This window comes from Periplaneta americana, chromosome 6 (assembly GCF_040183065.1).
Source record: "Periplaneta americana isolate PAMFEO1 chromosome 6, P.americana_PAMFEO1_priV1, whole genome shotgun sequence".
Classification (NCBI taxonomy): domain Eukaryota; kingdom Metazoa; phylum Arthropoda; class Insecta; order Blattodea; family Blattidae; genus Periplaneta; species Periplaneta americana.
In genome coordinates, this window is record NC_091122.1 from 159,076,260 (window position 1) to 159,104,200 (window position 27,941).

Consider the following 27,941-nt stretch of genomic DNA (forward strand, 5'->3'; position numbering starts at 1 on the left):
CTCTGGACTTCTTTACCTAAAGGCTTAAGGAATTGCCGGACATTATAAAAATTGAAAAATAAATTGAAAAATTTTATTGTATTCCTTGGTTTTTTAGAACTGCTAGATGTGTTGATTTGTGTTTCTGCTCTAGATTTAAAATTGCAAGTTTCTTTTTCTTTTTAATTGGTTATTATTTTACGACGCTTTATCAACTGCTATGGTTATCTAGCGCCTGAATGAGAAGAAGATAACAATGTCAGCGAAACGAGTCCGGAGTTCAGCGCCGAAAGTTACGCAGCATTTGCTCTAAATAGGCTGAGGGAAAACCCCACGAAAAACCTCAACCAGTAAATTGTCCCAACCAGGATTTGAGCCTCGACCCGCTCGTTTCACGGTGAGGCATGCTAACCGTTACTTCACAGTGGTGGACGCAAGTTTCTTATATGTACACATTAATATCTTGTTGTTCAAGTAATTGTCCGAAGACAGGTTTGAACTCCGTGACACCAATAAGGCATCACTCATGAATATCTTAGCCTTGTTATTTAACTGGGATGTAATTATAATTCTTAATCTTAACCTTGGATTCAGTCATTTAAATGACTGTAGCCTGTATATAGGTCCTATTATATATTCGTATGGTTTAACTTTATGTTTTTTTTTCTCTTACTGTATGTGCATTTCCAACGAGTTAACATTTCTTTTATAAGGAATTTATATTGTTTTTCAACTTGTTTTGTGGTGATTTTTTGTAAGTTTCGTTATTTTTTTTACATATGAATCGAAGTGGTTCTATTGGTAAGTGGAAATAATTAATACAATAAAATTGTTAGTAACATTTGAAGACATTATTTCAAAAACAGCCCTTGTCAAAAATGTCGATTTTTCAGGAGAAAAAAAAAACAACCCCCAGCCCATGTAAATTATAACATCGAAATAAAAAAGGTAGACTCTTTCTTCACGATATAAGAATCAGATATATGATAAACACATATAAGTTTTTACATATTAGAGACCTATAATTAATTATTGAATGTGGGAGCGTGTGACATGGGCTATTTTTGTATTAAAATAATACAAATGAAGATCGTAATAATATTAATTTAATATTTAATATTGTATTGTAATATCAATAAATTGTCAGGAAATCACAACACTTATTAATAACTTTTTTCTCCACTGCTGTTATTGGACCCTTCAATATCTACAACATGTGTATTGGTAGTTTCCGTTTCTGAAACAGGTTGGAGACTTTCAAAGAACCGGAGACTTTCTGGAGATAATAGTCCATACAGTTTTTTCAGGTCCTCTAATTTTTATTGCTTGATCTTCAAGGGTTCATTGTAAAGAGTGGCAAACGTTAGTTTTTGAAGTATTGATACCCTTGGAACCGCCTTGGGGCGATTAGTGTGTTTATCTCTGGAGTCAGTAGGAGATTTCTGATAGTTCAGCAATTATGCCTGTACAGTAGGAAGACGCTCTCTTATTATCTCATGCAAACTCATAAACGCATTGCGACAAACAGGCACATCTTTGGATATACCATCTGAACTTATTCTCACCTTATAATGCAAGCTACTACATATTTCCCTACGTGATTAGTATTTTATTTTCCCTCTACATTAATTTTCTTAATAAAATCTTCCTTTCTGCCATTTCGTTTTCTTTTCTGAAAATTTAATCCACTTCCATCATTACTAGCCATGATATACAGCAGCGGCAAAAAAAAAAAAACCGGACCGACCCTTGTAGCTCATTTCAGACCCTCGTTCACTCCAGAGCACGATAGACTGGTAAGTAAGACTTTTGTGGTTCGAATCCTGCCTGGGAAGGAAACTTTTTTTGTTCCTTATTTCGATTGCAGTGATATTTTACTACTTAATTAACTTATTAATTTCCAAAACATGAATTTTACTGGCAATCGAAAAGTATTGGAAATAAATTTGAATAAGGAACAAAAAAAAAGTTTCCTTCCCAGGCAGAATTCGAACCACGAAAGTCTTAGTTACCAATCTACCGTTTTCTGGAGTGAACAAGGCTATGAAATAAGCTACAAAGGTCAAAGGCCAATACTGTACAAGAGACTAAAATGGAATGCTCAATGACTTCATTGTTGCAATATGAAACATTTCAATATTTATTCAATTTAACACAATGCTGCCAATAATTATTATATAATGCATAATGTACCTAATCAATTCAGTGCTGAAAACATTTAACAAAAGAACAACCCATGTCAGCTGACAAGGGCAATTTTTGTACGAAAGCAGAATGACATGGGCTGTTTTTGTAGAATCGGTGTTTTTTCTTATGGCTACTGCACCTGACACAGATCGTTTTTGGCTTTTAAACACATTTCAGATTGTGGCAAAAATGCGCCTTCACGTGATGGTGCTCTTAACTCATTTTCGTTAAAAATTGACAAGGGCTGTTTTTGTAATAATGTCTTCATTTGTGTTCCTAATTTTTACTTTCGAAATTTGGCAAGCCTAATATTGGATATTAAATAATTAAGAATGAAAGTTGCAATATGTATGTTTTCCCGTGGCTGATAATAAAATAACTACGGGTTTAAATGTTTGGATAACCCTTTCACTGAACAGTAGCTGGGATTGCAGTGGATATCGCGGATTTGTTTCGCTTGAGTGGAGGCACTGCTGCTCTTGTCGCTTACGAAAGCGAATGGACTATAACTGCATGACGTCATTATTAAAATTACCTGAGAGTCGCTTTGCAATTGGGGAAAACCTCGAAAGAAATCGAAGCAGTATTCGAACCTCCAGCTCCGCCCGAATATAGCTTCGGATTACGAGTTCCAGTACTATCCCTAGATCACATCGATAGCTGTGTTTATTGTTTCAGAACCTTCAGAGGAGAACGGAACTGACCAAAGAGCGCAACTACTGAAGCAAGATGAATAACAACCATTACTCTTTTTTACTCGACACAAAAGTTTGTTTTATAGTTGGGATAATTTTATGCAGAAAGTTTTTATCTTAGTGATTAGGATAGCGATAACAATTCAACAGTCGTAATTCATAGAACATGATGGGCACGTTTCCAAGTGGTCATGTGAAGGCGACATATGCAATGACGAGTAATTTTTTTTTTAACTGCTAGAAGATCGTCAGTGTCAAAGCGAGTACGAGTAAATTAGTTCTGTTCAAGCATCTGACGACTGTAATTCATATAATTGTGATCGAATTGGTTATTCTATTAGGAGATTTGTAAGTAATGGTGAATTATTAGTTTAATTAAAATTTAAACTACGTAAACTGTGCTGAGACGAGAAGATACTGATACCTAGTGTTTCAGAACGACAGGAGAAAATCGAAGCACTCCAAAAAATTCTGCACAACATCCACTTTTTATATAATAAATTCCACAGAATCTCTCGCGGATCGAACTCAGACAACTCTGTAAGAAGCAGTCAACAAGGTGGTTGAGTATTACATCACTGAGAGTGCCCTAATTTCAATTGTGTGTAATCTTTTTGGTATTTCACAAAAAGTGTCAACTTTATACATTTATAATTAATGTGCAGTTTTCGTCACTGTTAGCATTTTTCGTCCCGATTCAGTTCTTTTTTTTTTTACTTTTTTTTTCTTATAAAGTAAAGTTATCTCTGTTACAAGTCATGACATCCTCAGACGCTTCCAGAAAACCGGCATTAATAGCAGTGAGTTTGTTAGTCCCACGTGGCTCTAAATCCTCAGGAAATACCCCTTGTACCCATTTTATTAGAGCAATGGTACTCACTAGAAATTAGAGGAGAGTCAAAAGTGAGAAATAGTAATTTTCCGAGAGCCACAATTCATTTCGCAGTATTGAAGCTTAACAAAATGTGCGGATTTTTAATTACCGAATTATTTGTCATATTAATAATAATAATAATAATAATAATAATAATAATAATAATAATAATAATAATAATAATACTGTTATTATTTCAATATAAAGTAAACAGAACTCACACTTAGACCTAAATAAGTGTATTATAATGTTTTTATACTAGTTTTGAAATAATTTTGCATTATTATAATGACATTTGGCACTATATTAACTGCTAATTATATTCTAGCATCTATTATGTATCTTTCTTTCTTTCTTTCTTTCGTTTGTGTTGTTTTTCTTGTGTATTTTGTATATGTAACAATGTAAGCCACCTATAAATTGGAAGCTTGCTTGTGTTGGTGGTGGATTTAAAATAAAATATTACTGATATTTTGAAGTTTAAGGGCGGACTCTTATGCAAAATCATATCAATACGAGCAGATTCATTTCTTGTTTCATTTCACCTGTAATCTGTTTTGAATTTGGAAATTTAAAAAATAAAATGTTACGTACAACTACAGACCACTCCTTAACAATATCCGCATCTGTAAATGGATTAATTTCTGCCGCGTGACACGATGCTTTTGGTGTTAATTCGTTTTTATGTACAGTGGAATAAATTACTTTCTTTTCAGATGTTACGAACATTTTGAATGTTTTCAGTTTTTCTATCCTTGATATTATTATGTATACTTTTTTAAATCAAAATTTGAATGCACGCTGTTGTAATGTCTATTAAGATAAACACGTTTATAACCCATAATACTGCTCCGAGAACGCGTTAGAGCCTAAAGAAAGCAGAAAAGAAGTACAACGTGGTCTGTTGTGACGATAATCCAAGCCCCCGCATACCGGTAAGGCATCATGTTACAAACACTTTCAAGTCTGAGTATTTCTGAGTAAGGTAATATTTTTCTTCTCTCAGTCGTACTATCAGGGACTGGAATGCTTTACCTGCAGACTTACTAAAGGCTTTACCAATAACCAAACATGTATTTACAAATAGGCTTAAGGACTTTACTAATAGACAGTAGTGTATTATACACACTATTTAAAGGGTGTAATTGTTATTTTGTTATTAAAGTCTTCTATCAGTGAAGAAGTGTGTTGTGTCAGTGAATTGTGTTGTGTAGGTAAGTGAAGTGTGTTTCTGTCAGTGAAGCTTTGTAGTTTATAGTGGCAGTGCAAAGTATTCAACAGTGAAATGTTTTTGAACTGCTAGTGAAATCAGAATAGTATCAGTGAAATGTGTCGTAGTTCCAGTGCAGTAAGTGAGTTGTCAGCGAAATGAGTGTATTGCTGAAAAGTACTTGTGCGGGTATGAACATATCATACTCGTGGGTTTTACTTCGAACTTAGGGTTAGGATATAAATTAGATTTACTCGTACTTTAAATGTTATTTTAAGTGATCGTGCTTCATTTAATTTAGGATGCTCCCTGTTATTATTATTATTATTAATTGTATTTTTTATTAATTGTGTTTATTATTACTTGTCATATTGAGTGTAATTAGTTGCTACTGTCACCGGTATAAACCCATTTGCAGTGTGAATAAATACATACATACATTTATTTATTTTATTTTTTCTTTATTTATTTAATGATTAAAGTAGGCTAGCTGAAATAATTTGTCCAAAAGAAGTTGTTAATTTTGTAAAACTGCGATTCTTTCGACCAAGTACCCAGAGATGGATTCAAAAGATTTTTTTATTATATTCATGAGGAAGATTAAAGAAAAAAAAAAAGCAAGAAAATGTGTATATTATTAAATGTTATGTTTTATTTAACGACGCTCGCAACTGCACAGGTTATATCAGCGTCGCCGGATGTGCCGGAATTTTGTCCCGCTGGAGTTCTTTTACATGCCAGTAAATCTACTGACATGAGCCTGTCGCATTTAAGCACACTTAAATGCCATCGACCTGGCCCGGGATCGAACCCGCAACCTTGGGCATAGAAGGCCAGCGCTATACCAACTTGCCAACCAGGTCGACTGTGTATATTATTCACTCGCTCTTTATAGCAATAGTGACATTACTGATACAGAAAAGTCTGCGACTTTTTTATCCGTTGGGTTAATCAAGAATTCATTGTTAGTACATGAACTATCACTGGCCGTAGTTTTCATGTCAAATACCTCTTCCCCGTTTCCTTAGTTACACAGACCAGGGATGTGGAAACGCCTATGTTATGTACTCATATTGAAAGCAATACAAATGTAACAAAGTTCACTCTTCAGCAAGATAAAATACAATCATCGCTCTTAAGGTTATGTTGTGACGTTCTTGAGAGCACGTAGTGCAGGCGTTTCCACATCTCTGTCTAGAATCTCTCGCATGTAATCACTGCCGTTCGAGTTTTAGTCTTTAGAGACACAATCTGTGCAGACAAAACGGAGTAAATATATGTGAGTGTAGGCGATGTATACACAAACACGCGCGTGTATTTATTAAATTTAATATTATTTGGGCTGGGCAGATCACTCCCAAAATCATTCTCCTACATTTCTTTATTAACGTATTACTATCACTGATTAATTTTACAATTTATTTACTGTGTTAACTTAGGAAATCACGTGGTTGACTAGTTTCAAAGTGTTATCCTTCATTGTCCAAAGCCTAGTGAAGGTCCTGCGCTATCTTCTGATTTTATGTTATGGTGGGATGTGTTCATGATTGTGTCGAAAAGAATCTGTGTTTTGAAATTGAGTTAAGTGTTCAGGATTTGCTGAGGGTGTGTTTTTGTATGTTCGTAAATTTAATATTGTTCTAGAGTCAGTGGCGGCTGATTGACTGAGGCAAGTGAGGCCGGGCCTCAGTCACTTGGCTTAACTGAAATCAAATTTTGTGTTTTCATATAATGTATTAGTTATTTGAAAGAAAGCATATATCGCTGTAGAAGGATTTGAAAACTTTGATGTATTTAGACCTGTTTTTCAGTAAAATTTGTTCCTGAGGCCGGAATCGCTCGTGCCAGGTCTGGCTTGTGATGTATATAGACCTGTTTTGCAGTAAAATTTGTTCCTGAGGCCAGAATCATTCGTGCCGGGTCTCGCTTAATGCATTTCATGTCCTTTCGCGGGCTTTGAGTTTGCGCTTAAAACGTTGTAGCTGAGGCACAATTCGTCTGGCCTGGTCAGATTTCACTCGTCCCATCCATGGGCCGGCCTCAAGGGTAGAGTGGGGTGGGAATAGCAGTGGTGACTTGTCTTCCTAACTAGGCCATAAATAACAAAATTCCAGCTCTTTGGCAGGCAGAGACCCACTCGATTCTTTCCCCTTATGTCTCAGTTTATGACATATAAGCGAGGGTGTAGTACAGTAGTGAATGTGGGCCAATGTTGTTATGTATTTCGGGAAAATATAAACAGAAACAAATGAGAGAAGTAATGCTGGTGCAGTTAATTCATTGTTAGAGTGTCCTTTTTTGAGAAGAAATAATACTGAAAGAAAGGAAGTTTTAAATACAGAGAGAGACTATGGAGATACCTACGACATCGCTGATAATTCTTCTCACACATAATCTTAAAACGCGAGTTTCTATTGCATCCTGGTATGGGCAACATAAATGGTTATGTGGAAATGTGATGCAAAATAAACTTCTCTTGGCCTTGTTTGTTGCTATCAAAGAAAAAAATAAAAAGAAAAGAAAGAAAGGGGAATTTCAACACATAATATGGGATGCTTCATCACACTGAAACAATCACTGAAACTCAGAGCATAACAGCTTATTTGGTGAGTGAAATTATTATTTTTCATTGATAATAATAAGAATAGACTAATAATAATAATAATAATAATAATAATAATAATAATAATAATATAGTAATAATGATATTAATAATATAATAACAATAATAATTAATATCATAAACAAACATTTCCTATCGGAGGCACTTAAACTAGTTGCATCTGGCCTCACCGAGGATTTCGATCACCGGCCGCTACTGTCTAGAGTGTCAAGCTTTTTTTTTTTTTTTTTTTTTTTTTTTTTTTTTTTTTTTTTTTTTTTTTTTTTTTGGATGTGTAGTATTTTCATGTTGGTGTCTATATTGCTGTAGTTATGATTGGGGTTTGTGATGTGTTCTACATTGGTTGAATTGTACATTCTGAACACTCAACTCAATTTCAAAACACACACCTTTTTCGACACAATCACCACAACAGGATACCAGAAGATAGCGCGGCGCCTTCACTAGGCTTTGGATAATGAACGATAACGCTTCGAAACTAGTCAGCTAGGTAATTTCCTAAAAAGTTAACAAAGTAAAGAAGTTGTGAAGTTAATCAGTGATTATATAAAGTGTTAAAAGTGTACATAAACAATGAAGTATTATTAATAGAGCTCGAATTTCCATGCACTATCAAATCTTAAAACATACGTGCATTGATGCACTACCATATGACAAAACATGCATAATGAAACGAAAAAATATAAAAAATATGCACTACCAAAATTGAGTTCTACATTATGTTACATTTTTATTTTATTCCCAAACAACGTACAACTAATTTCTCAGATTTTCTTCACTCCAGCTCGTGTCAGAAGAACGTTACTGAACACAGAAAATTACATTTCTACGTTGCAAGAATTACAGTGTAGTAAAGGTAGGATTTAGTGAAAAATCCAAAGATTAGTTATTAGATACGATGCCACGAAACCATATTACCAGTAGCTTTCTTTTAATTTTTTCTTCAATAAACAAATAACGTCGAAATATCAGATCCTACGAAGCAACATTCATAAAAGGCACTATTATGCAAGTTAACATAATATAGGGGAGAGTCGGGTAGTATCGGACATCGGGTAATATCGGACAGTGAGTTTCTTTCATCTACCACACGATGATAGTACCTGATTGACATGGTTACGTTTCTGTGATGTCGCATAGAGAAACGTAACCATGTCATTCAGGTACTACCATATGGTGGTAGATGAAAAAAACGCACTGTCCGATACTACCCGATGTCCGATGCTACCCGACTCTCCCCTATGCATTGAAGTTAGAAAAGGGACATAGGCTAATATGCAATATAAAAGTATAAATATGTGCTATTAAATCTAAAAATCTTCAAAATATGTATTATGCATGAATTTAGTCCCGAAAAAGGCAGGAATAAAGAACGGTTATTTGGAATAGGTAAGTCATAAAACGAATATTTGCAAAGTTTGAGAAGTGTAACACGCTTATATAAAAACATGCATTTGCTAGGAAATCCGGACTCTAATTATTACTATGTCATCGTGGCTCTTCATCAATTAATTGCAGTTGAAGGAAAAGTATTCAATAAAAAATTGGCAACTAAATTATTTTCAGTGACCAGAGATGCATTTACGGGGGGCAATTTTGAGATGCGGGCTGCAGCTGTTGAAGCGTCGCCAGGAGCGGAGATTGCTGAGCTTGTCCCAGGTCGTCGATCAGATCGTCAAGTCTCCTCTGCCCGACGTCAGGATACCGAACGTTTCAATACCCGAGTATATATGGGAGAAAATCGACCTCTGGCCGGACAAAGTAGCTTATGTAAGTATGGCATTCAGTGTCGGCGCTAGGGGTGGGCGAGGGAGGACGCCCGCACAACCAAAAATTCTCCTGCCCATCCTAAAAGAACACGTTTTAATACATTCAAATTTAATTATTAATCTTGTGCAAAATACTAACAGTAACCTACTGCTTATTACGAGGGGGATCCAGGAAATAACGACCGTTTTGTTGTAATAATTAAAAATATATATTTATTTGAAAAAACAAAGTCTGTTACATAACTGAAGCTTCCTCTACTTCTCTACATAATCACCACCTACATTTAAACATTTGTCGTATCTGTTCACTAGCTTTAGAATTCCCGTGTAATACTCCTCTGCCGCCAGTTCATTAAGCCAGGTGTTCACTGTCTTCTTCAACTCTTCATCACTTCCAAAACTCGTACCACCCAGAAAGTCTTTCAGCAATTCGTCGAGTGATGTGCGCCTGTCTTGCAAGATTCTGTCGTTCACTTTAGTCTTCAGGTCTTCTGTGATGAGTGATGGGCGTCCGGGTCGAGTTTCATCGTGGACATTTTTTCGCCCATTGTTGAACATTTCTTTCATTCATTACAGTATCACCATACACTTCTTTCAATTGCCGGTAAATTTCTGCAGGTTTCAAATGTCGGGCATTCAAAAATCGAATCACACTCCTCACCTCACAGTCGGCGGGATTATCAATCACGTCGTTCATTTTGAAGTAACACAAAATGCACAATGACGACTTGTTGCAACCAGTACTCACAACATTATGAGAACACATGTTAAAGAAGCCAGTTGACCTTCAAACAAGGAAGGGGAGTCAGCTGCGCGGTGGGTATGCGCGAACGGTCGTTATTTCCTGGATCGCCCTCGTATTCCCAAACCACGCATTTATTAACAAATGCATTGTTCTGCTTTGATACTGCATACAATTAATGACAGAATAGCTTGGTACAGAACTTATCACACAAGCTCTACATTTAATTTAACCTTCTGCCATCATCTGCGTTGCCTATCTCGAAACTACCTTTCCAGCTACGTTTGTATCAAAATCCAGCTACTTTGCTCTAAAACCAGCTACTTATAAAATTATATACCTACTTGTCGTGATTTATTTAGGCCTATAAGTTATAACAATAATATGGGTTTTACTTACAAAATTCCTTGTAGAGAACACGGAGGTTCATTGCCGCCCTCACGTAAGTCCGCCATCGGTCCGTGTCTTGAGTAAGATTTATCCAGTGTTTAGAATCATATCCCACCTCCCTAAAATCCATTTTAATATTATCCTCCCATCTACGTCTCGGCCTTCCCAAAGGTCTTTTTCCCTCCTGTCTCCCAATTAATACCCTATATGCATTTCTGGATTCATCCATACGTACTACATACCCTGCCCATCTCAAACGCCTGGATTTGAAGTTCCTAATTATGTAAGGTGAAGAATAAAATGCATATAGTTCTACGTTATGTAACATTCTCCACTCTTCTGTAACTCCATCCCTCTTAGCCCCAAATATTTTCCTAAGAACCTTATTCTCAAACACCCTTAACCTCGGTTCCTCTCTCAAAGTGAGAGTCCAAGTTTCACAACCGGTAATATAACTCTTTTATAAATTCTAACGTTCAGCTTTTTTCAGAGCAGACTGGATGACAAAAGCTTCTCAACCGAATAATAACACGCATTTCCCATATTTATTCTGCGTTTAATTTCCTCCCGAGAATCATTTATATTTGTTACTGTTGCTCCAAGATATTTGAATTTTTCTACCTCTTCGAAGGATAAATTTCCGATTTTTATATTTTTCCATTTCGTACAATATTCTGGTCACGAGACATAATCATATACTTAGTCTTTTCAAGTTTTACTTCCAAACCTATCTCTTTACTTGCTTCAAGTAAAATTCTCGTGTTTTTCCTAATAGTTCATGGATTTTCTCCTAACATAGTCACATCAAGGAGCTGATGTAACCCGTTCAGTTCCAAACCCTCTCTGTTATCCTGGACTTTCTTAATGGCATATTCTAGAGCGAAGTTAAAAAGTAAAGGTGACAGTGCTTCTCCTTGCTTTAGCCCGCAGTGAATTGGAAAAGCATGACAGAAACTGACCTACACGGACTCTGCTGTACGTTTCACTGAGAACCATTTTAATTAATCGAACTAGTTTCTTGGGAATACGAAATTCAATAATAATATTATATAAAACTTCTCTCTTAACCGATTCATATGCCTTTTTTAAATCTATGTATAACTGATGTACTGTACACCTATACTCCCATTTTTCTCTAATATCTGTCGAATACAAAAAATCTGATCAATAGTCAATCTATTACGTCTAAAATCACACTGATGATCCCCAATAATTTCATATACATATGGAGTTAATCTTCTTAAAAGAATATGAGTATTGGACAACATTTTGTACATCAACAAAAGTGATATTCCTCGAAAGTTACTACAGTTAGTCTTGTCCCCCTTCTTAAAATAGGTACAATTGTGGCCCAATTACAGCAACAATACATTGTTAACTTCCTATGATATAGTATGAAACATGAGGTGTCAGAATTCCATGACAATCCTCTATAAATATGTAGAACTGTCAACAAATGATCAACACTCTTCTGTTTCATACAGTGAATTTATGTCAGAAAAGTCTTGACAAATTGTAAAATTTTGCCTGTCACGGTAAACATTTTATGAAACAGAATCTGACAAATTGTCACTATTTCTCCTGACAGAAGGAATGTTTTTATGGAACAGAAAATTGACAATATGTAGAGTCGTCATTTGTTATTTGTCAGAATGACATATTTAAAATTGTCAAGTTTTATGAAATAGGCCCTTTGAAGGTTCCGTTTAGAAAGTATATCCAAATAAGCTACATGGTATTCCAGGTGTTCTGATTACATTAGTGGATTCAAAAGACGGAGAATTCAACATTTCACTTATAATTAGAAAGTGTTAATTTGAGGGCTGCAAGTTTTTTTTTCCGTTTTTTAATGAAATACAGTCAAATACAGTCTCAATCCAACAAATAATGTCTATTGGCCATATCACACCTTTACCAGAATCCAACGAACCTCTTTGTTGTTGTTGTTTAGTCAACTGTCCGAAGACAGCTCTGAACCTCACGAGTGATACCAAGAAAGCACCATTTATGAGACAACTATATCAGGAGATAATGGGGTAGGGCGGCCAGTTAATGTTAATTATTTGGAAAGTAATATTCATACCGAGTTAATATCCAATTCCAAAATAATTGTATTTTCCAAAATTTCCATTAATCTCAGCCAAGAGTAGAAATCAATCTCCAACAATCTCCGCCGACACCAATATTAAAAAAATGATACAATTTCATTAATCTTCATAAATAGTTATCCCTGTCAATCACTATTTTTTTATAATAGGTTCTCGTCATCTGAAATATTTCATAAACTTTTGTGACGTAGTTTAAAGGGAGAGGATGTATTTTTTGGTGAAAAATGAGTAAATTATAAAAAAAAAAATAAAAAAAATTTAAATTACTCTGTGATATGTGTGGAATGCATAGCATAACATTTTGTGGGTATTTTTGCCCTTATCGGATGTTGAGTCGCCACTTTTAAACTTCCTGAGTTATGGATTTTTAAGTCACTCGCCCACTTTTATTGTTGTTTCCGGTAAATTAAATTTTCAAAATTTTTTTTCTTTAAAATATCCATTGATATGTGTGGAATGCATTGCATAACATTTTGTGGGTATTTGTGCCCTTATCGGATGTTGAGTCGCCATTTTTAAACTTCCTGAGTTATGGATTTTTAAATCACTCGCCCACTTTTATTGTTGTTTCCGGTAAATTAAATTTTCAAAATTTGTTTTCTTTAAAATACCCATTGATATGTGTGGAATGCATTGCATAACATTTTGTGGGTATTTGTGCCCTTATCGGATGTTGAGTCGCCATTTTTAAACTTCCTGAGTTATGGATTTTTAAATCACTCGCCCACTTTTATTGTTGTTTCCGGTAAATTAAATTTTCAAAATTTGTTTTCTTTAAAATACCTATTGATATGTGTGGAATGCATTGCATAACATTTTGTGGGTATTTGTGCCCTTATCGGATGTTGAGACGTCATTTTTAAACTTCCTGCGCTATGGATTTTTAAATCACACGCCCGCTTTTATCGGTTTCCAGTAACTTCATTTTTTTTTTGCTACATTGCCAGACAAAAATAGATATAATTTCTGAACTATTAAAGATACATGGATGAAAGTTAGAACACACATTCTTTAGAGTATTAGGAAAATTTTCTCTGTAACAGAATTTTGTTAATTGATTTCATTTTAAAAATACGTCCGTTTGTTTGCAAGAAAGGAAATCAGGAAATTGTTATTCAATTTTAATTGTTTATTTTACAAACGTAGGGACTAATATCAAAATTCTGTTACAGAAAATTTGTAGAATATGCTTTTGCAAATACATTGCAAAAAACTGTTTGAATCTATCTTTAAAAACGGCTTAGATATATCGATTTTAGTACAATTCTGCATTGGGTATATTTTTTTTTCAAATTTGGACCCCCAAATAATTTTTTTTTCAAAATATTTTTTATTTGGTTGAGTTGCCACAGCTATGAGCTCTCTACATACAAAAATTAATATTTTACACCAAATAGGAAAAACGTTTTAAAAAATATCATCCTCTCCCGTTAAGTTAAATTGACTAAGTTGGTCCGATAATAAAAACTAAAAAAAATTTAAATTCTCATGTGAATATAAAGGCAAATCATTGCTGTAATTAACTTAGCTTTAACTACAACGTGTGTCAGATCTCTGCATTTTTTTTGTCCACCAGTTTCATTATATTAGGCTAAACTGAAGATGTACATAGCCTGAGGAGGGAAATCAAATGTCCATCCGTCAATTTAGAGCGATTTTCGTTCTTAATGAAGTTCATTTTCGAGAATGTTTGCTCACATACCTATGTACTGTAGATCCAAACATAACCTCATACGTGCAACGAAGACTCGCATATTTTGTAATTGTTTTGAATGCAAAAGTATTCATTTTCCCATTGCTCTTTAAACTGGAATTTTGCGAACGACACTGCGCTGAATTCCACTACAGGACAGTGAATATAAATCCACTCTATCTTATGTGAATGACCAGTGGGATTGAGAGAAGGAATGAATGACATAATACGGCTTGTAACGTATGCCACAAGTGGCGCACGATTTAGCATCTCTGCCATAGGATTTGCTCGTGAAACACACTCACAGTGTGTTAGAGTGACGAATACTCTCCCTCTTTTTTGTATGAATAACCTGGAAATTTCAGAAGAAATACTCATCAGCAGAAAGCGGATTTTCGGTCCCCATGCTGAATGTGAGGTGTCCGTCCGGAAGCCAAGGGAGCTGTCTTGTTGCTGTTTAGGGACCGAAAATCCGCTAGCAACTTGTGATATTGGTTTTCTCGATCTGCAGGAATGTGCAATAACGGGAAGACGCTATCGATATGCGGAGGCGCGTGAACTCTGCCGAAGGTTTGCTGCGTCCCTACATCGAATCGGTCTGCAACCCGGAGACTGCCTCGCTATAATAATGTCGAACAACATCGAGTGGCCGATAGTTCTGTTCGGGGCCATAGAAGCAGGCCTCGTGGTTACCACCATCAACCCTACATACACAGCGGGTACGTAAAAGTAAGCAGACTCGATAACCTACCGTTCAATCATGGTAATAGCAGTTTATATTCTCTGAAATTATTGCTTACAGCTAAAAAAAACACAACAATGTTGTATTCTCAATACGAAGTTTAAGTCCCGGTTGCAGAAACGCAAATCAAATCAGTCCCTGAGCGCCAGTCAGTTGATATCTGATTTATTTGATTCTTCATTGCGTTGCATAAACGTGAATCTCCAAACAACTTGTTTCGATTTACCAATTGCTGATTTGAGGAAGAAATGCATTTGACAACAGCGCTATTTAGCAACCACAGCTAATTTGATGCTCTTTAAAAGTCGCGAAACGAATGCATCAAGTGGACGGTGACTAGGAAAACAAGTGAATGCTTTGCTGTTTTATTGGTTTTTGTAGAAAGAAAACAGGCGGATTCTATTTGTATATATACTTACTTACAAATGGCTATTAAGGAACCCGAAGGTTCATTGCCGCCCTCACATAAGCCCGCCATCGGTCCCTATCCTGTGCAAGATTAATCCAGCTCTATCATCACACCCCACCTCCCTCAAATCCATTTTAATATTATCCTCCCATCTACGTCTCGGCCTCCCTAAAGGTCTTTTCCCTCCGGTCTCCCAACTAACACTCTATATACATTTCTGGATTCGCCCATACGTGCTACATGTCCTGCCCATCTCAAACGTCTGGATTTTGAGTTCCTAATTATGTTAGGTGAAGAATACAATGCGTGCAGTTCTGTGTTGTGTAACTTTCTCCATTCTCCTGTAACTTCATCCCGCTTAGCCCCAAATATTTTTCTAAGCACCTTATTCTCAAACACCCTTAACCTATGTTCCTCTCTCAGAGTGAGAGTCCAAGTTTCACAACCATACAGAAGAACCGGTAATATAACTGTTTTATAAATTCTAACTTTCAGATTTTTGGACAGCAGACTGGATGATAAGAGCTTCTCAACCGAATAATAACACGCATATTTTTTCTTAATTCTCCAATCACCAAATAATGGTCAGAATTACAGTCTGCACCCCTGGAAGTTCGAATATCTACTATACTAGTATGTCTCCGTTTATCTATCAAGATGTGATCTATTTGGTTGTGTGTCAATCCATCTGGAGAAGTCCAAGTATATTTATGTATATCCTTATGGGGGAATGTTGTACTTTTGACAATTAAATTTTTCGATGTGGCAAAGTTGACTAATCTAACTCCATTGTCACTACTAATTGCGTGTAGGCTCTCTTTTCCAATAGTTGGTCTAAAAATATCCTCCCGTCCTACTTTAGCATTGAAATCCCCCAACAAAATTTTCATGTGATATCTAGGGAACTGATCAAAAGTATGTTCCAATTCCTCATAGAAGCTATCCTTTATATGGTCGTATTTCTCTTCTGTAGGGGCGTGAGCATTTATAACTATGATGTCGCACCATCTACCCTTAAGTACTAAATATGATAACCTGTCACTGATAAATTCGACCTTTTTTACAGCTGATTTTATTCTTTTACGAACAAAGAATCCTGTTCCTAATTGGTGATTATTGTATATATAGTGAAAAAAATGAAGCAAACAAAAAACGTAAGGGGGCTTCTGTTGCGGGATTTGCTAGGGGAGTCGACAAGAAATTGGAACATGCATAGCCTCCATAGTCCAAAAGAAATTCCATTTCCCATCTCTTTGTTTACAAATTGAGCTCGTAACCTACTCATTAAAAATATTGTGTTATCATGTGTAGAACCCTGCCAACGGATTACAACATTCCAAAATTTCAATTATGGTGTAGGCTACATATTGCCTGTACATTCACATAAAAGAAACCTTTTCTATTTCGATAAAGTTCGGCATCATTTCAACTAGGTGATTGGATAGGGATGTGATCAGTCTATACAACCAGTTACTCTTGGAAATCCTGACATGGCTGAAAGTTCACTCTGGATTTCAAATCGTTCCCTGTCTGAGGTTGGGGGCTTTAGGACATCCTGCGATAACAAAGCAATTTCATACGTAACATTCCTAACTATTCGGCAAATAGTTGATTTGTGGACCCCAACAAGATCACCCAATACCCAACAGCATAAAATCTCAGCGTTATTAGAACTTGGTTCATAAGAGAAAGTGGAAGGTTTCGATTTGTCTGTCTGCATATATTTGTTTAAATTTTTGAAAGTAACAAAACACACGAAACCTTACTTAACCTAAATCTTTGCTCAAATTCTCTGTCATACATAAAAACAATTCGTGTCTATCACGGAAATGCCTTCTTCTTAATAATATTTCCTTCATTCTAAAATTTCTTCATCAGAAGAATCCATTATGTCGAAAACAATATTATTACGCTATAACTATTTACTATATAAATTGCAGTAACTGCACTATAAAGAGAACAACATAAATACTTGATCAATAATCAGTCACTTAACCAGCAAAAATCTGTTAATCAAATCTGATGGAAGACTGATCTCCGATCAAATACTGATTTTCTTTCTGCAACAGAAATAGAACTGATCGCCAATCAAACCCTCCTTGATCGCCAATCATATTTGATCAGTGTTTCTGCAACCGGGCTTAAATAATTTAAGTAAAAAGGATTAAATTTTAGATTTTATTGTACTTAATTTTGACTTAATATTTATTGACTGTGCGTTCTAATAGCTTACAAGTGTTCGGGAAGTGGAGTTGTGGGGTGGAGGCGGTTTTGAGAGAGTGACTCAGTGATGGAATTCTCCTCGCCAGCAGTACAGTGTCTCGCAGTGTATCAGTTGTTTTACTCTACTGTCGTTGTGTCTTTTGCATTACGAAATACAAAAGGTGGCTAAATCAACTAGGAAGAAATCTGTTATATGTAAGAGCAGAGGAAACTGTATGAACTATGACGATCTTAGCAGCTGAAGAGGAGCGGAATCAAAGAACCAGACGAGAATGTGATTTCAAGTAAGGTAGCAAAAAATTATAAGATATTTGGAAAAATGCTTTAGTTCCCGTGATTTGTCTTCGGAGTATATCTATGATGATCAACAGTTACTACAGAAAAGTAAGAAATGTTTTAAGATTTAACGATAATAGGGGAAGTGAAAGGGCAAATAAGATTCTGGAATTTAAAGTGAATGACGGAAAACTGTTTGATATTGCCGCTTGTAAGTGTCTAGATTTCACTTTGTGCCATTGTGACAAGAACAACAAAGTCCCGAATACTGCGAAAAGATTATCGCGCGTAATTGATGCATTTCCTAAAGTGACCGCCGCGCGCAACTGACGCACTGAAATCAGGTAGAATTATTTCTTGCGCGCAACTGATGATTCCTCGATTCGAGAGGGTGAACGTGCGAACCTTAACTCTATGTTAACTGTCTCCTCATCAAATACATCCCTTATTAATTCCAAAGAATTCCGTGAAGTGTATGCTGTGGTAATATTTTGTTGAAAATATAATTAATATTGTCTTTAAATATCATACAACTGTTCAAAAAGCGATGCGAATATTATGTGCTCTAACTCTTCGTAATTATATCTAAATGGTCGACATCGGTAGCGTAATCGATATAGCACTGACCTTCTGTGCTCGAGATTGTGAGTTCGATCCCAGCCCAGGTCGATGGCATTTAAGTATGTTTAAATGCGACAGGCTCATGTCAGTAGATTTACTGGCATATAAAAGAACTCCTGTGGGACAAAATTCCGGTATACAGGCGACACTGATATAACCTCAGCAGTTGCGAACGTCGTTAAATAAACCATTTTTTTTAAATATCTAAATGTCATTTCTCATGGAGCCAAGTTTATGTAACATTTTATTATATTTAATTTCAATATTTGAAGCTACTAAACTGAAAACAATATGTGTACGAACTGTTTGTTCCATTCTATTCAAACTGATGTATTGTTTATGCCTATAAATTAATGAACTTGTTATGTACTGTATATTTCCATAGAGCCATCGGCGTAGCTTAGTCGGCAGACGCTCCGCTGATCGGAGTTTCTCTCGGGCTTGAGTTCGATTCCCCCGTGGGCGTTGATTACCTGGTTGGGTTTTTCTGAGATTTTCCTCAACCGTAAGGCAAATGTCAGATAATCTGTGGCGAATCCTCGGCCTCATCTCGCCAAATAGGCCTATAATCTTGCTATCACCAATTCCGACGCTCCTATAGCGTCGTTAAATAATCAACTTCTTTTTTTTTTTTTTACTTTTGACTTGTTCCACATCTTAAAGCTTCAATGTTGTAAGATCTATGGAATACAATAAGTGAAATGAAAGTGAAGTAGCATACAATGAACTGCATAGTGACTCAAGATGCAAAGTATATTTAGCGCCGCAATTTTTTAGTGGGTTATTTTAAGACGCTGTATTAACATCTCAGGTTATTTAGCGTCTGAATGAAATGAAGGTGATAATATAGGTGAAATGAGTCTGAGATCCAGCATCGATAGTTACCCAGCATTTATTCATATTGGGTTGAGGGAAAACCTCGAAAAAAACCTTAATCAGGTAACTTGCCTCGACCGAGATTCGAACCTGGGGCACCTGGTTTCGAGTTAGTCTACAGGTGTAGACGCTGTAATGTTGGTACAAGTATGAATAAAATTAACAAAAAACAGAACCTTAACATATAAATCGACTGTTGGTCCAAAAAAGAGACATATAACTTCCGTGGTCCTGGAATAGTACATTATGCAACGAGCCTATAATGGTAGTAATTAAGACGCGAGTATGTTTGTTTATGAAACGAGCGCAAGCGATTTTCATAATTTTCATATGAGCGTCTTAATTACCATCATAGGCAAGTTTCATACGACTTTCTATGCTCGACCATATTTCTAACTTGAAATTATTCAGAAGTATTCATGTTATGGTTATGTGGAACGAGTGGAACTGACCTGAATTGTGAGATGTGCGCAGACGCGAAAGTATTGATTTTTTCCGAAACACGAATGTCATTGACCTTGATATAATTTAGAGAATAACATGAAGATTAGGTTTGATATAACCTGGAAATTGATTTAGAATTGAAAAACGAGATGACAAATTGAATTTATCTGAATATTATTTACAATTAACGCTAATTATTATAGTAACAGAACATAACCTTCTGCAACAGTATTGGATTTCCAGCCTCCGTGACTTTTCGCTAATTGTCTTTCGATTGCATATCCGAGAATAATCGATACTTGCGGTTTTATAATGGTACAATCAGTACAAAGGTGATTTTTCATTGGCTAAACAACTGAATTATAATGAATAGGTGTACTTTAATGAGGTGCATTAAAGGGCTACTACCAAGTGTATAATTACTACATTTCGGCATGGTCGAGCATAAAATATATTTTGTTGCACAGTCTCCGAGAACATGTTGCCAGTATATTTCAGTAGGCCTAGATGACATTTTGCACTAAAAATTCTTGTACATTTTATTAACCAATAGGCTACCGTTCTTTTTTTTAAGTGCCAATATTATACTCGCTACCCAACTTGCCCTTATTTCCCCACCAGCTTCATGTTCAAGTCTTGAGAAACCCAACCAAAATATCAGTAACAAAGGTTTACGAAAAATATTTATTTTTCTATGTTTGTTTATTACAGAAGAAATGTCGAGACAGCTCAAGGACAGCCAACCTCGATTTATCGTGACGGTGTCCTCCATACATTCCACAGTCCAGAAAGCTCTCGATTCGACTAATAAAAAAGAAGGCCCTTTCATTATTATAGCGCCAGAAATTGAGAAGTCGCATATACCTGAGCACGCTATAGACTTGATGCACATGCTCCGGGATGGAATAGATACTTCCCACATCCGTTTCAATGGAAGCGTGGAGGATACGGCTATCTTGCCGTATTCCAGCGGAACGACAGGACTACCCAAAGGAGTGATGCTGCATCACAGAAATGTGGTGTCCAATGTACAACAAACACACGTTCCAGAATTAGCTGTTTATGAAATGGCCACAGGTAAAGTTTCTCATCTCTACATACAAAAATCCTAATATGAACTTTATTTCAGGCGATCGCCATGGTGCTTCAGTGCTAGTCTGCTGGGCTACTGCTACAACAATGTAATAGCACAGTCTACTATATACAGTCACAAAGCTTGGGATGATTTTTTGCAAATCTCGCGATAGTTGCTAGCCGCTTGGAGCGCTGTGAGTACTAGGAACAATAGACTGTGCCACAGCCATCGTGATCTAATACAGGCCGTAAGGCAGACCATGTAACTCGCTTAACACGATCACGAAGGGCGGCGTTTCAACCATATAAATTAGTTGGAATGCTTATGTTTCACTAAAATGTAGTGTAATTCCATTAATAAAATTTAAAACAATGATTATGAGACACTTCAGACATAAATCACTTGCGAGTTAAGATGTAATATTATTTATGTGTGAAAATTACGTTGTTCGTATGTGTAATACCTGCCTTTATTTCGATTAAATATTGAGAAATTCTTGTACATTCATTTATGCACGATTCAGTAATTTTCAATTGCACCGCACGGATATTTAGATATGTTGAAATTATAGGTTATGTTCACTGTACCAGTTGCCCCTTTCTGTCTAAATTTAGTGATCTCCAATGCCTTACCATTCATACGAAAATTATAGGTTATGTTTACTATATTTAACTTATATTCCTAAATTCGCAATCATACATTATAATTAAGCATAATATCATGTATGATACACCGGACATTCAATTTGTATTTTGATAGTACAATTGAGTACTGAATTATTGTATTTATCTACTACTTAAGAGACGAAGTAACACAATTATTGTACGTATACTAATTTAATAGGAGTGGTATGGTAAATGTTTTGTCTAAAATTAAGGAAGGTAGATGTGCTAAATTGAAATCACAATATAAATTCTTTTTTATTGAACCTCAAAATAGCTTCAATTCTAAACATGAAATGTTGACGCGAACAGATTATATTAACATGTAAAATTCTCTTCATATTAAAATAACACAGTTTTGCAACATATTATGCAACAAGAAGTAAACGGAACTTAGAGACACATTACACTAAATAAAGCTTAGCAATGATAAGCAATAAAGTTATAATATAATATTTCATTGAGCTCCATACACTGAAATAGAAAAACCGAACAAACATTATGGCCTGGTCTAGATCGAAAAAGCATTGACTTTGCCGTATTTCGCATTTTTGTGAAAAGCTATGTACACTGTGAAATGTTCGTTATCGGTTGTAATAGATGTAAATGGCTAAAATACAATAATTTGAATAATAATATGGGACAAGGAGACGTTTGTAGTACTATAAATTGTAAGAAAAATAGGTTAGAGTTATCCTTCTTCCGAAAGATCCAGAAAGGTGAGTTATAGAATATAATATATATTTTATGAAAATAATATATAAACCTTATGTATTTCATATTTCAGTAGTGGAAGGAAGGTGTTAATTTTTTCAAAAGACCACGATATCGAAAGTACAATACATTTTATGATCTGCTAGGGAAAGAGTCTGTGATGAGGCGATAGTAGCGATCCTAGTGGTGAGCAACTATCTATGGATGCATATTTCAACTGTCAATGTTTGCATATTTAGTAAGTATTAAGCTTCGTGACTGTATATACTAGACTGTGGTAATAGGTAGGCCTAGGATTTTAAGGCACTTGTATGTTTAAGCACTTAAAATGGACTCTGGAAACATAAAAATAAACTTGTAAAGTACTAAAATAGGCATTTAAAATTAAGTTGTGTAAATGACTTGTAAACTTACGAGAGGTAGTCCACTGATAGCGACGTCGCAGATCGATAATCGTATGTACTCGTTACAGATTCTTACCAAGATGTTACGCCTGCCGTTCTGCCCTTCTTCCATGCCTACGCTTTGTGTTATGAGCTGATGGCTGCTATATTTTGCGGTGCGAAATTAGTCATACTTCCTCGATTCGAGCCAGCCACTTTCTTGGAAACACTTGAAAAACATCAGGTAAAAATAGTTGAGTTCAATTTAATTTTGGGAGGGAGGACACTGCGACACAGCAGCGCGATCTTTCAAGCTCTGTTGCGCTAACCCTCAAGCTAGGCGCATTCCCAACTCACATCGGCTGACTACACTAAGGTTCGCTGCGTACCAGTGGCGGCTCGTGATAAAATATTATATGTGTTCACAATTTTGTGTTCCAAAATCGAAGAGAATTTGAAATCCTACGTTTAGCCTAATATAAAATGTCATGATTCCAATGTTTCACTATCGAAAAAACCGTATATAAATTCAAAAGAACATATAATGATGATGATAATAATAATAATAATAATAATAATAATAATAATAATAATAATAATAATAATGAAACCCAGTCTTTTTATTTCCAATTTTTCCTGGTAAGCCAGTTTACCCAGTTCTTTACTGTTCCAAATTACTTGAACAGAGTTCATTGTTTACGTTTGTTAAAAATTAATACATAACACAATGCCGTTATTTACAAAAGCGTGTGTTCAGTAATATATTTTGGTTCACAACTCACTGATACACTATAGCCTATATCAGTACTGTAATCTCATTCCATAGATTGATTACCATAAATACATGCCAGTAAATATTATTCTTAAATATTATACACTACCATACAGATACTTAAATTCACACCACCACCACATTCAGCCAGCACGTGTTTGAAAGCCAAACTATCCTATTATGCTGACACTGAAGTAGAGTAATTCACAAACTACGCTCTCGTAGCAGCACTGTACACACATCCACATAAAGTAAACGTTCCGACAGTGACATGCTGACACCTACAGGCTAGAATACAGACTATTAAATTTATTCCTCGAGAAATAGCACGTGAACGATAGCATTGATGCACCTGACATCTGTAGGATAGATTCACTGTTCACTTAACGCTTTGTGCTCTTGACGAGTCATAAGAGGCCAGCGAAAGGCAATTTTCTACCGCGCATGCGTGAAATTCCTGTAACCTTCTTGGAAAGAGAACAGCTTGTACGTGAACGGATGTTGCCAAGTTTACATAAGAAGTTTATGCAAGATGCGGGAAGTTTAAAATACTCGATTCTGATATTATACATTCCCACTACTTCAATAGGTATTAAATAATAAAACTAGTCGTGCATTAATGGAAGCAAGGTGTTCACGTGCTCTTATTGACGCACCGCCACTGCTGCGTACTCAGGTTTCGAGCAGGCATCAGAGCTCGGCACTAGAATGAGGTGGTGTGGTCGACACCACGCTCCGACCGCCTTTTACCCCTGGGAAAGTCCCGGTATTCAATTTGGTAAGAGGCTGAGTGAACCTTGGGATCGTTCTGGAAGTTTGGCAACTAGAAAATCCCATCAAACAGTTTGAGATAGATCTTCGAAAATTTGTTCATACATAATGCTGCATATAAATAACCTCTGTACAACATTTGATCTTATCTGGTGGAAATTAATATGAATTATTAAAATTTTCGTAAATTTAAATTGTACTGTATTTTGAAAAATAGCTATTTCTCATAAAAAATGTTTGCTTAAAACTTGCCCTACATACTTTTCAAACTACCTGAAACATAACTTTTTATTTACTTTTTCACATTATTTCTCAAGTGGTAAGAAAAATATATTTTACATTAAAATTGTATGTTTTTATTTGATTATATACAACATCTTGAATTTATGTTGTATTAGGCAAGCCCTTTGTCCAGACAACACAGGTGTTTTCTTCTGGTACTGCGGTTTCCCTTGACATCCCGACTATTCTCCATCATCATCATCATCATCATCATCATCATCATCATTCATTCATTCATTACGAGTGTAATCTAGACTGTGTGTGGTGCACTCTGGGTAGTCTCTGTCGAACTAAGTAGTCTATTCTTCGCGACACTAGCGACGTCTATGAGCCACGCGAATGATGACAAATTAAATAATCCCAACAGCTGATCCACATTTGTTTTCGAGATAATGGATGTGAAAATTATTGTGTTTAGTAATCTGATTGCATTGCGACGAGTCAATGGAGAAATGCAGTATTTCATAGAAACATTTTTGTTTTGTAATTTAATAGGCTATAGATTTATTTCGACTTCGTCTGAAATTATCAAATTCTAAGCCAAACGCAACGAATTAAAAGAGTAGGTGACCTCTCTGGTCTTACCTGTCTGCCCTGACGACGAAACCTAGTTCCTAGCTATGTACCTGCTTTGAATCTCGCGCCACTATGTGTCAACAGAGCTCAGAAAGAGGGCAACAGAACGTTGCTTCCGGTTTAGTCGGTTCATAACCTGGCTTTTAGTATAGTTCCGGAACGTTGGTAATGTAAAGTTTCAGGACACGATGAAATACCCTAAAGCCTATATTCTGCTCATATTCACAATGGAAACCTAAAAAGAATACAAAATAATCTCTTTGAGAACGGCTAAATTATTGGTGGTCGTCAAATGAAAGGTTCAGAACCATAGTGGGCCAAGCGTCATTTACTAAAACCGTGGAAAACAAGGGTTAAAATGAAGTTATTACCATAATTCAATGGAAACATATAGCAAGTAATATAAAGTATACACATTACAACTAAATGATATGCCATCTTCATTAAACTATGGTATTCACTTGACTTTAACCTTTGCTTTCTCCGTTTTTTAATAAATGGCGCTTGGCCCATTATGGCTCTGAACCCTTCAAATCATCCTGAACTCAGCCGATAATCGTCTATCTTCGAGAACCACACCGTTCCGTCTATATTCATGTGAGGATAAAAAAATATTACCCATTCACATTAACAAGTATCTATACTTTCTCCATTAGTGCAGGTGTTACGTGCTGTCTCTTCTCACTTTATAGATCTCTTGGGTGTCGAACAACAAGTTTTGATGGAGAAATCATTGCAATAAGTGAAAGTCTCAGGAATCTTCTATGCCACATCAGTAAATTTAAAAATGCAGTTATATTGTCAGATTCCAAAGCAGCTATTCTATCAATAGTCTCTAAACACACACCTTCATCTCAAACAGCAGAAATAACTAAAATGCTTTCTCAATCAATATCACTCAATACAAGAATTGTATTCCAATGGATACCATCCCACTGTGGAATCCTGGGAAACGAGAATGCGGATGCTTTAGCAAAGAAGGGCAGCACTGCTACTTACAGACCTGTTACTAAATCTACATAATACTCTGTGAAAAGATTTATTAAATCTACATACTTAGACTTCAACAAACAAAATTTGATAACACAATCCCATGGGAAAAAATGGAACTCTCTGCATCAAAATCCACAGTTAATTCCCGATTTACTACGAAAATCGTCTGTAGCTGCATTTAGATTGGCAACAGGCCATGATTGTTTGGCCAAACACCTGCATAGAATTCGAATATATCAGTCCCCTAACTGCCCATTGTGCAACTCAAACCAAGAAATGGATTCGGAACACCTCAAAATCTGTGCTTCAGTGGCTGGTCATGATAATATCTTTGAAAAATATTGGAGTGCAAGAGGTCAAATGACTTTATTGTCAAACGCCTGGCATTAGAAAACAACAACAACAACAACTTTCTCCATTAGCATGATCCATGATAACCAATTAACATGATAATAACGTTGTAGTAAACGTTGACATATTATGTTTGTTTGGATCTCCAGGTGACAGTTCTTCATAGTGTTCCGCCGATGGTTCTGTTCCTAGCTTCACATCCCAATGTCAAACCGAAACATATACAGAATCTTCGATACATAGTGTGTGGGGCGGCTCCAATCGGACCAAAAGACATCGAGAGATTTTTCAAGAGGGCAGGTCCAGATACCAGATTAATACAAGGTAACGTCCAATCTCTCAACAGAGTTAAAGTTAAAGTTAGTCATAAAATTTAAAATGTGAGGAAGAATCAGCAAGCAAGTTACAAACTGAAGTAGTGACCTACATTTTTATAATGAGGCGCCTATTTACAAGAACAAGATACCAACTTCAAAATTCAAAATTTTAATCAAGATCTAAAAATAATTTTTGGACCATAAGAAAATCAGGAAATTTTATAAGTTTCAAATTACTTCAATAGCCGACTACTCGATAAACACAGCTGGCTTCTTTATGTTATTATTATTGTATCTCCAATGGGGGGGGGGAGCCCTATTTTACATATGTATGCTAGGGCTATAGTTTTACACAAAAAATAGGCCTAAGCATAAAACAAATTGAAAAGAAAAATAAATTAGCTTACACAATGGAAATAAAACCTAAACAATCCGTAATTTAAACATTGCGATTGCAAATCAAACATCAGTCATCAATTGAGACATACAGAAAACAGTTACAACACATAAACAAAACATTTCTTATAGCGGTACTCCATAACACAATTAAACAACTTTCCCTAACATACATCATGAATTAATACACAATAGTCACACAAACACAATCAAGCATACCACAACTATGACTCACATACACAACAAATCAAGCATCCTCTACAACACATACACTTCAACATGATAACCAGGGAAAGGATTTATATGTAAATACATATTTACTTATAAAGCTAATATAATTTATATTTTGCATTATCTTTATGTTTCACAATGTGTAGGGTTGAAAAATCCTACTTTTATTTTCCATATTTTTCCATATTTTAGAGTTTAGTACATATTTTCGTTAATTTCCATATATTTTCCATATTTCATATAAAACAGTCCATATTATATTAGGTTTAACAATAAAACAAAACAAAATTCCATTAACTTTTAAAAATACATTTCAACAATAGAGATTTAAACACATGTTCAGTAATCCCTTTAACATCAGAGTTATTTGAAAATTAGCAGTCCTATCAACAATGGGAAAGTAAGTTACAAAACTGTATTAATTTAATTTAAAATTTTTAACAGACTTCAGTTGTGCAGCTCAACAGTTAAATGCCAGTCAGAGTACACATAGGTTCAGTTTTGTAAATCATACTATAAAGACGGTAAATATGCCAAAAGTACGTCATTCAGTCAAT

The 27,941-nt window shown here is 35.6% G+C and overlaps 1 protein-coding gene across 3 annotated transcripts in view; it reads left to right on the forward strand.

The window, feature by feature from the left end:
• The first annotated feature begins 3,050 nt into the window (after nt 1-3,050).
• Nucleotides 3,051-27,941, forward strand: part of LOC138701977 (uncharacterized) — a 42,211-nt gene continuing 17,320 nt past the window's right edge. Inside the window, exons 1-6 of one of the 3 annotated variants that reach the window (XM_069829401.1) lie at nt 3,051-3,209; nt 9,135-9,338; nt 14,782-14,989; nt 20,573-20,938; nt 22,785-22,939; nt 26,590-26,764. In XM_069829401.1, the coding sequence (XP_069685502.1) occupies nt 9,144-9,338; nt 14,782-14,989; nt 20,573-20,938; nt 22,785-22,939; nt 26,590-26,764 (1,099 nt within the window). In that variant the 5' untranslated portion in view covers nt 3,051-3,209; nt 9,135-9,143. Of the gene's footprint in view, nt 3,210-3,257; nt 3,421-8,259; nt 8,425-9,134; nt 9,339-14,781; nt 14,990-20,572; nt 20,939-22,784; nt 22,940-26,589; nt 26,765-27,941 lie in introns of those variants that run through there. The other 2 variants (XM_069829402.1, XM_069829403.1) reach the window with 2 other exon arrangements.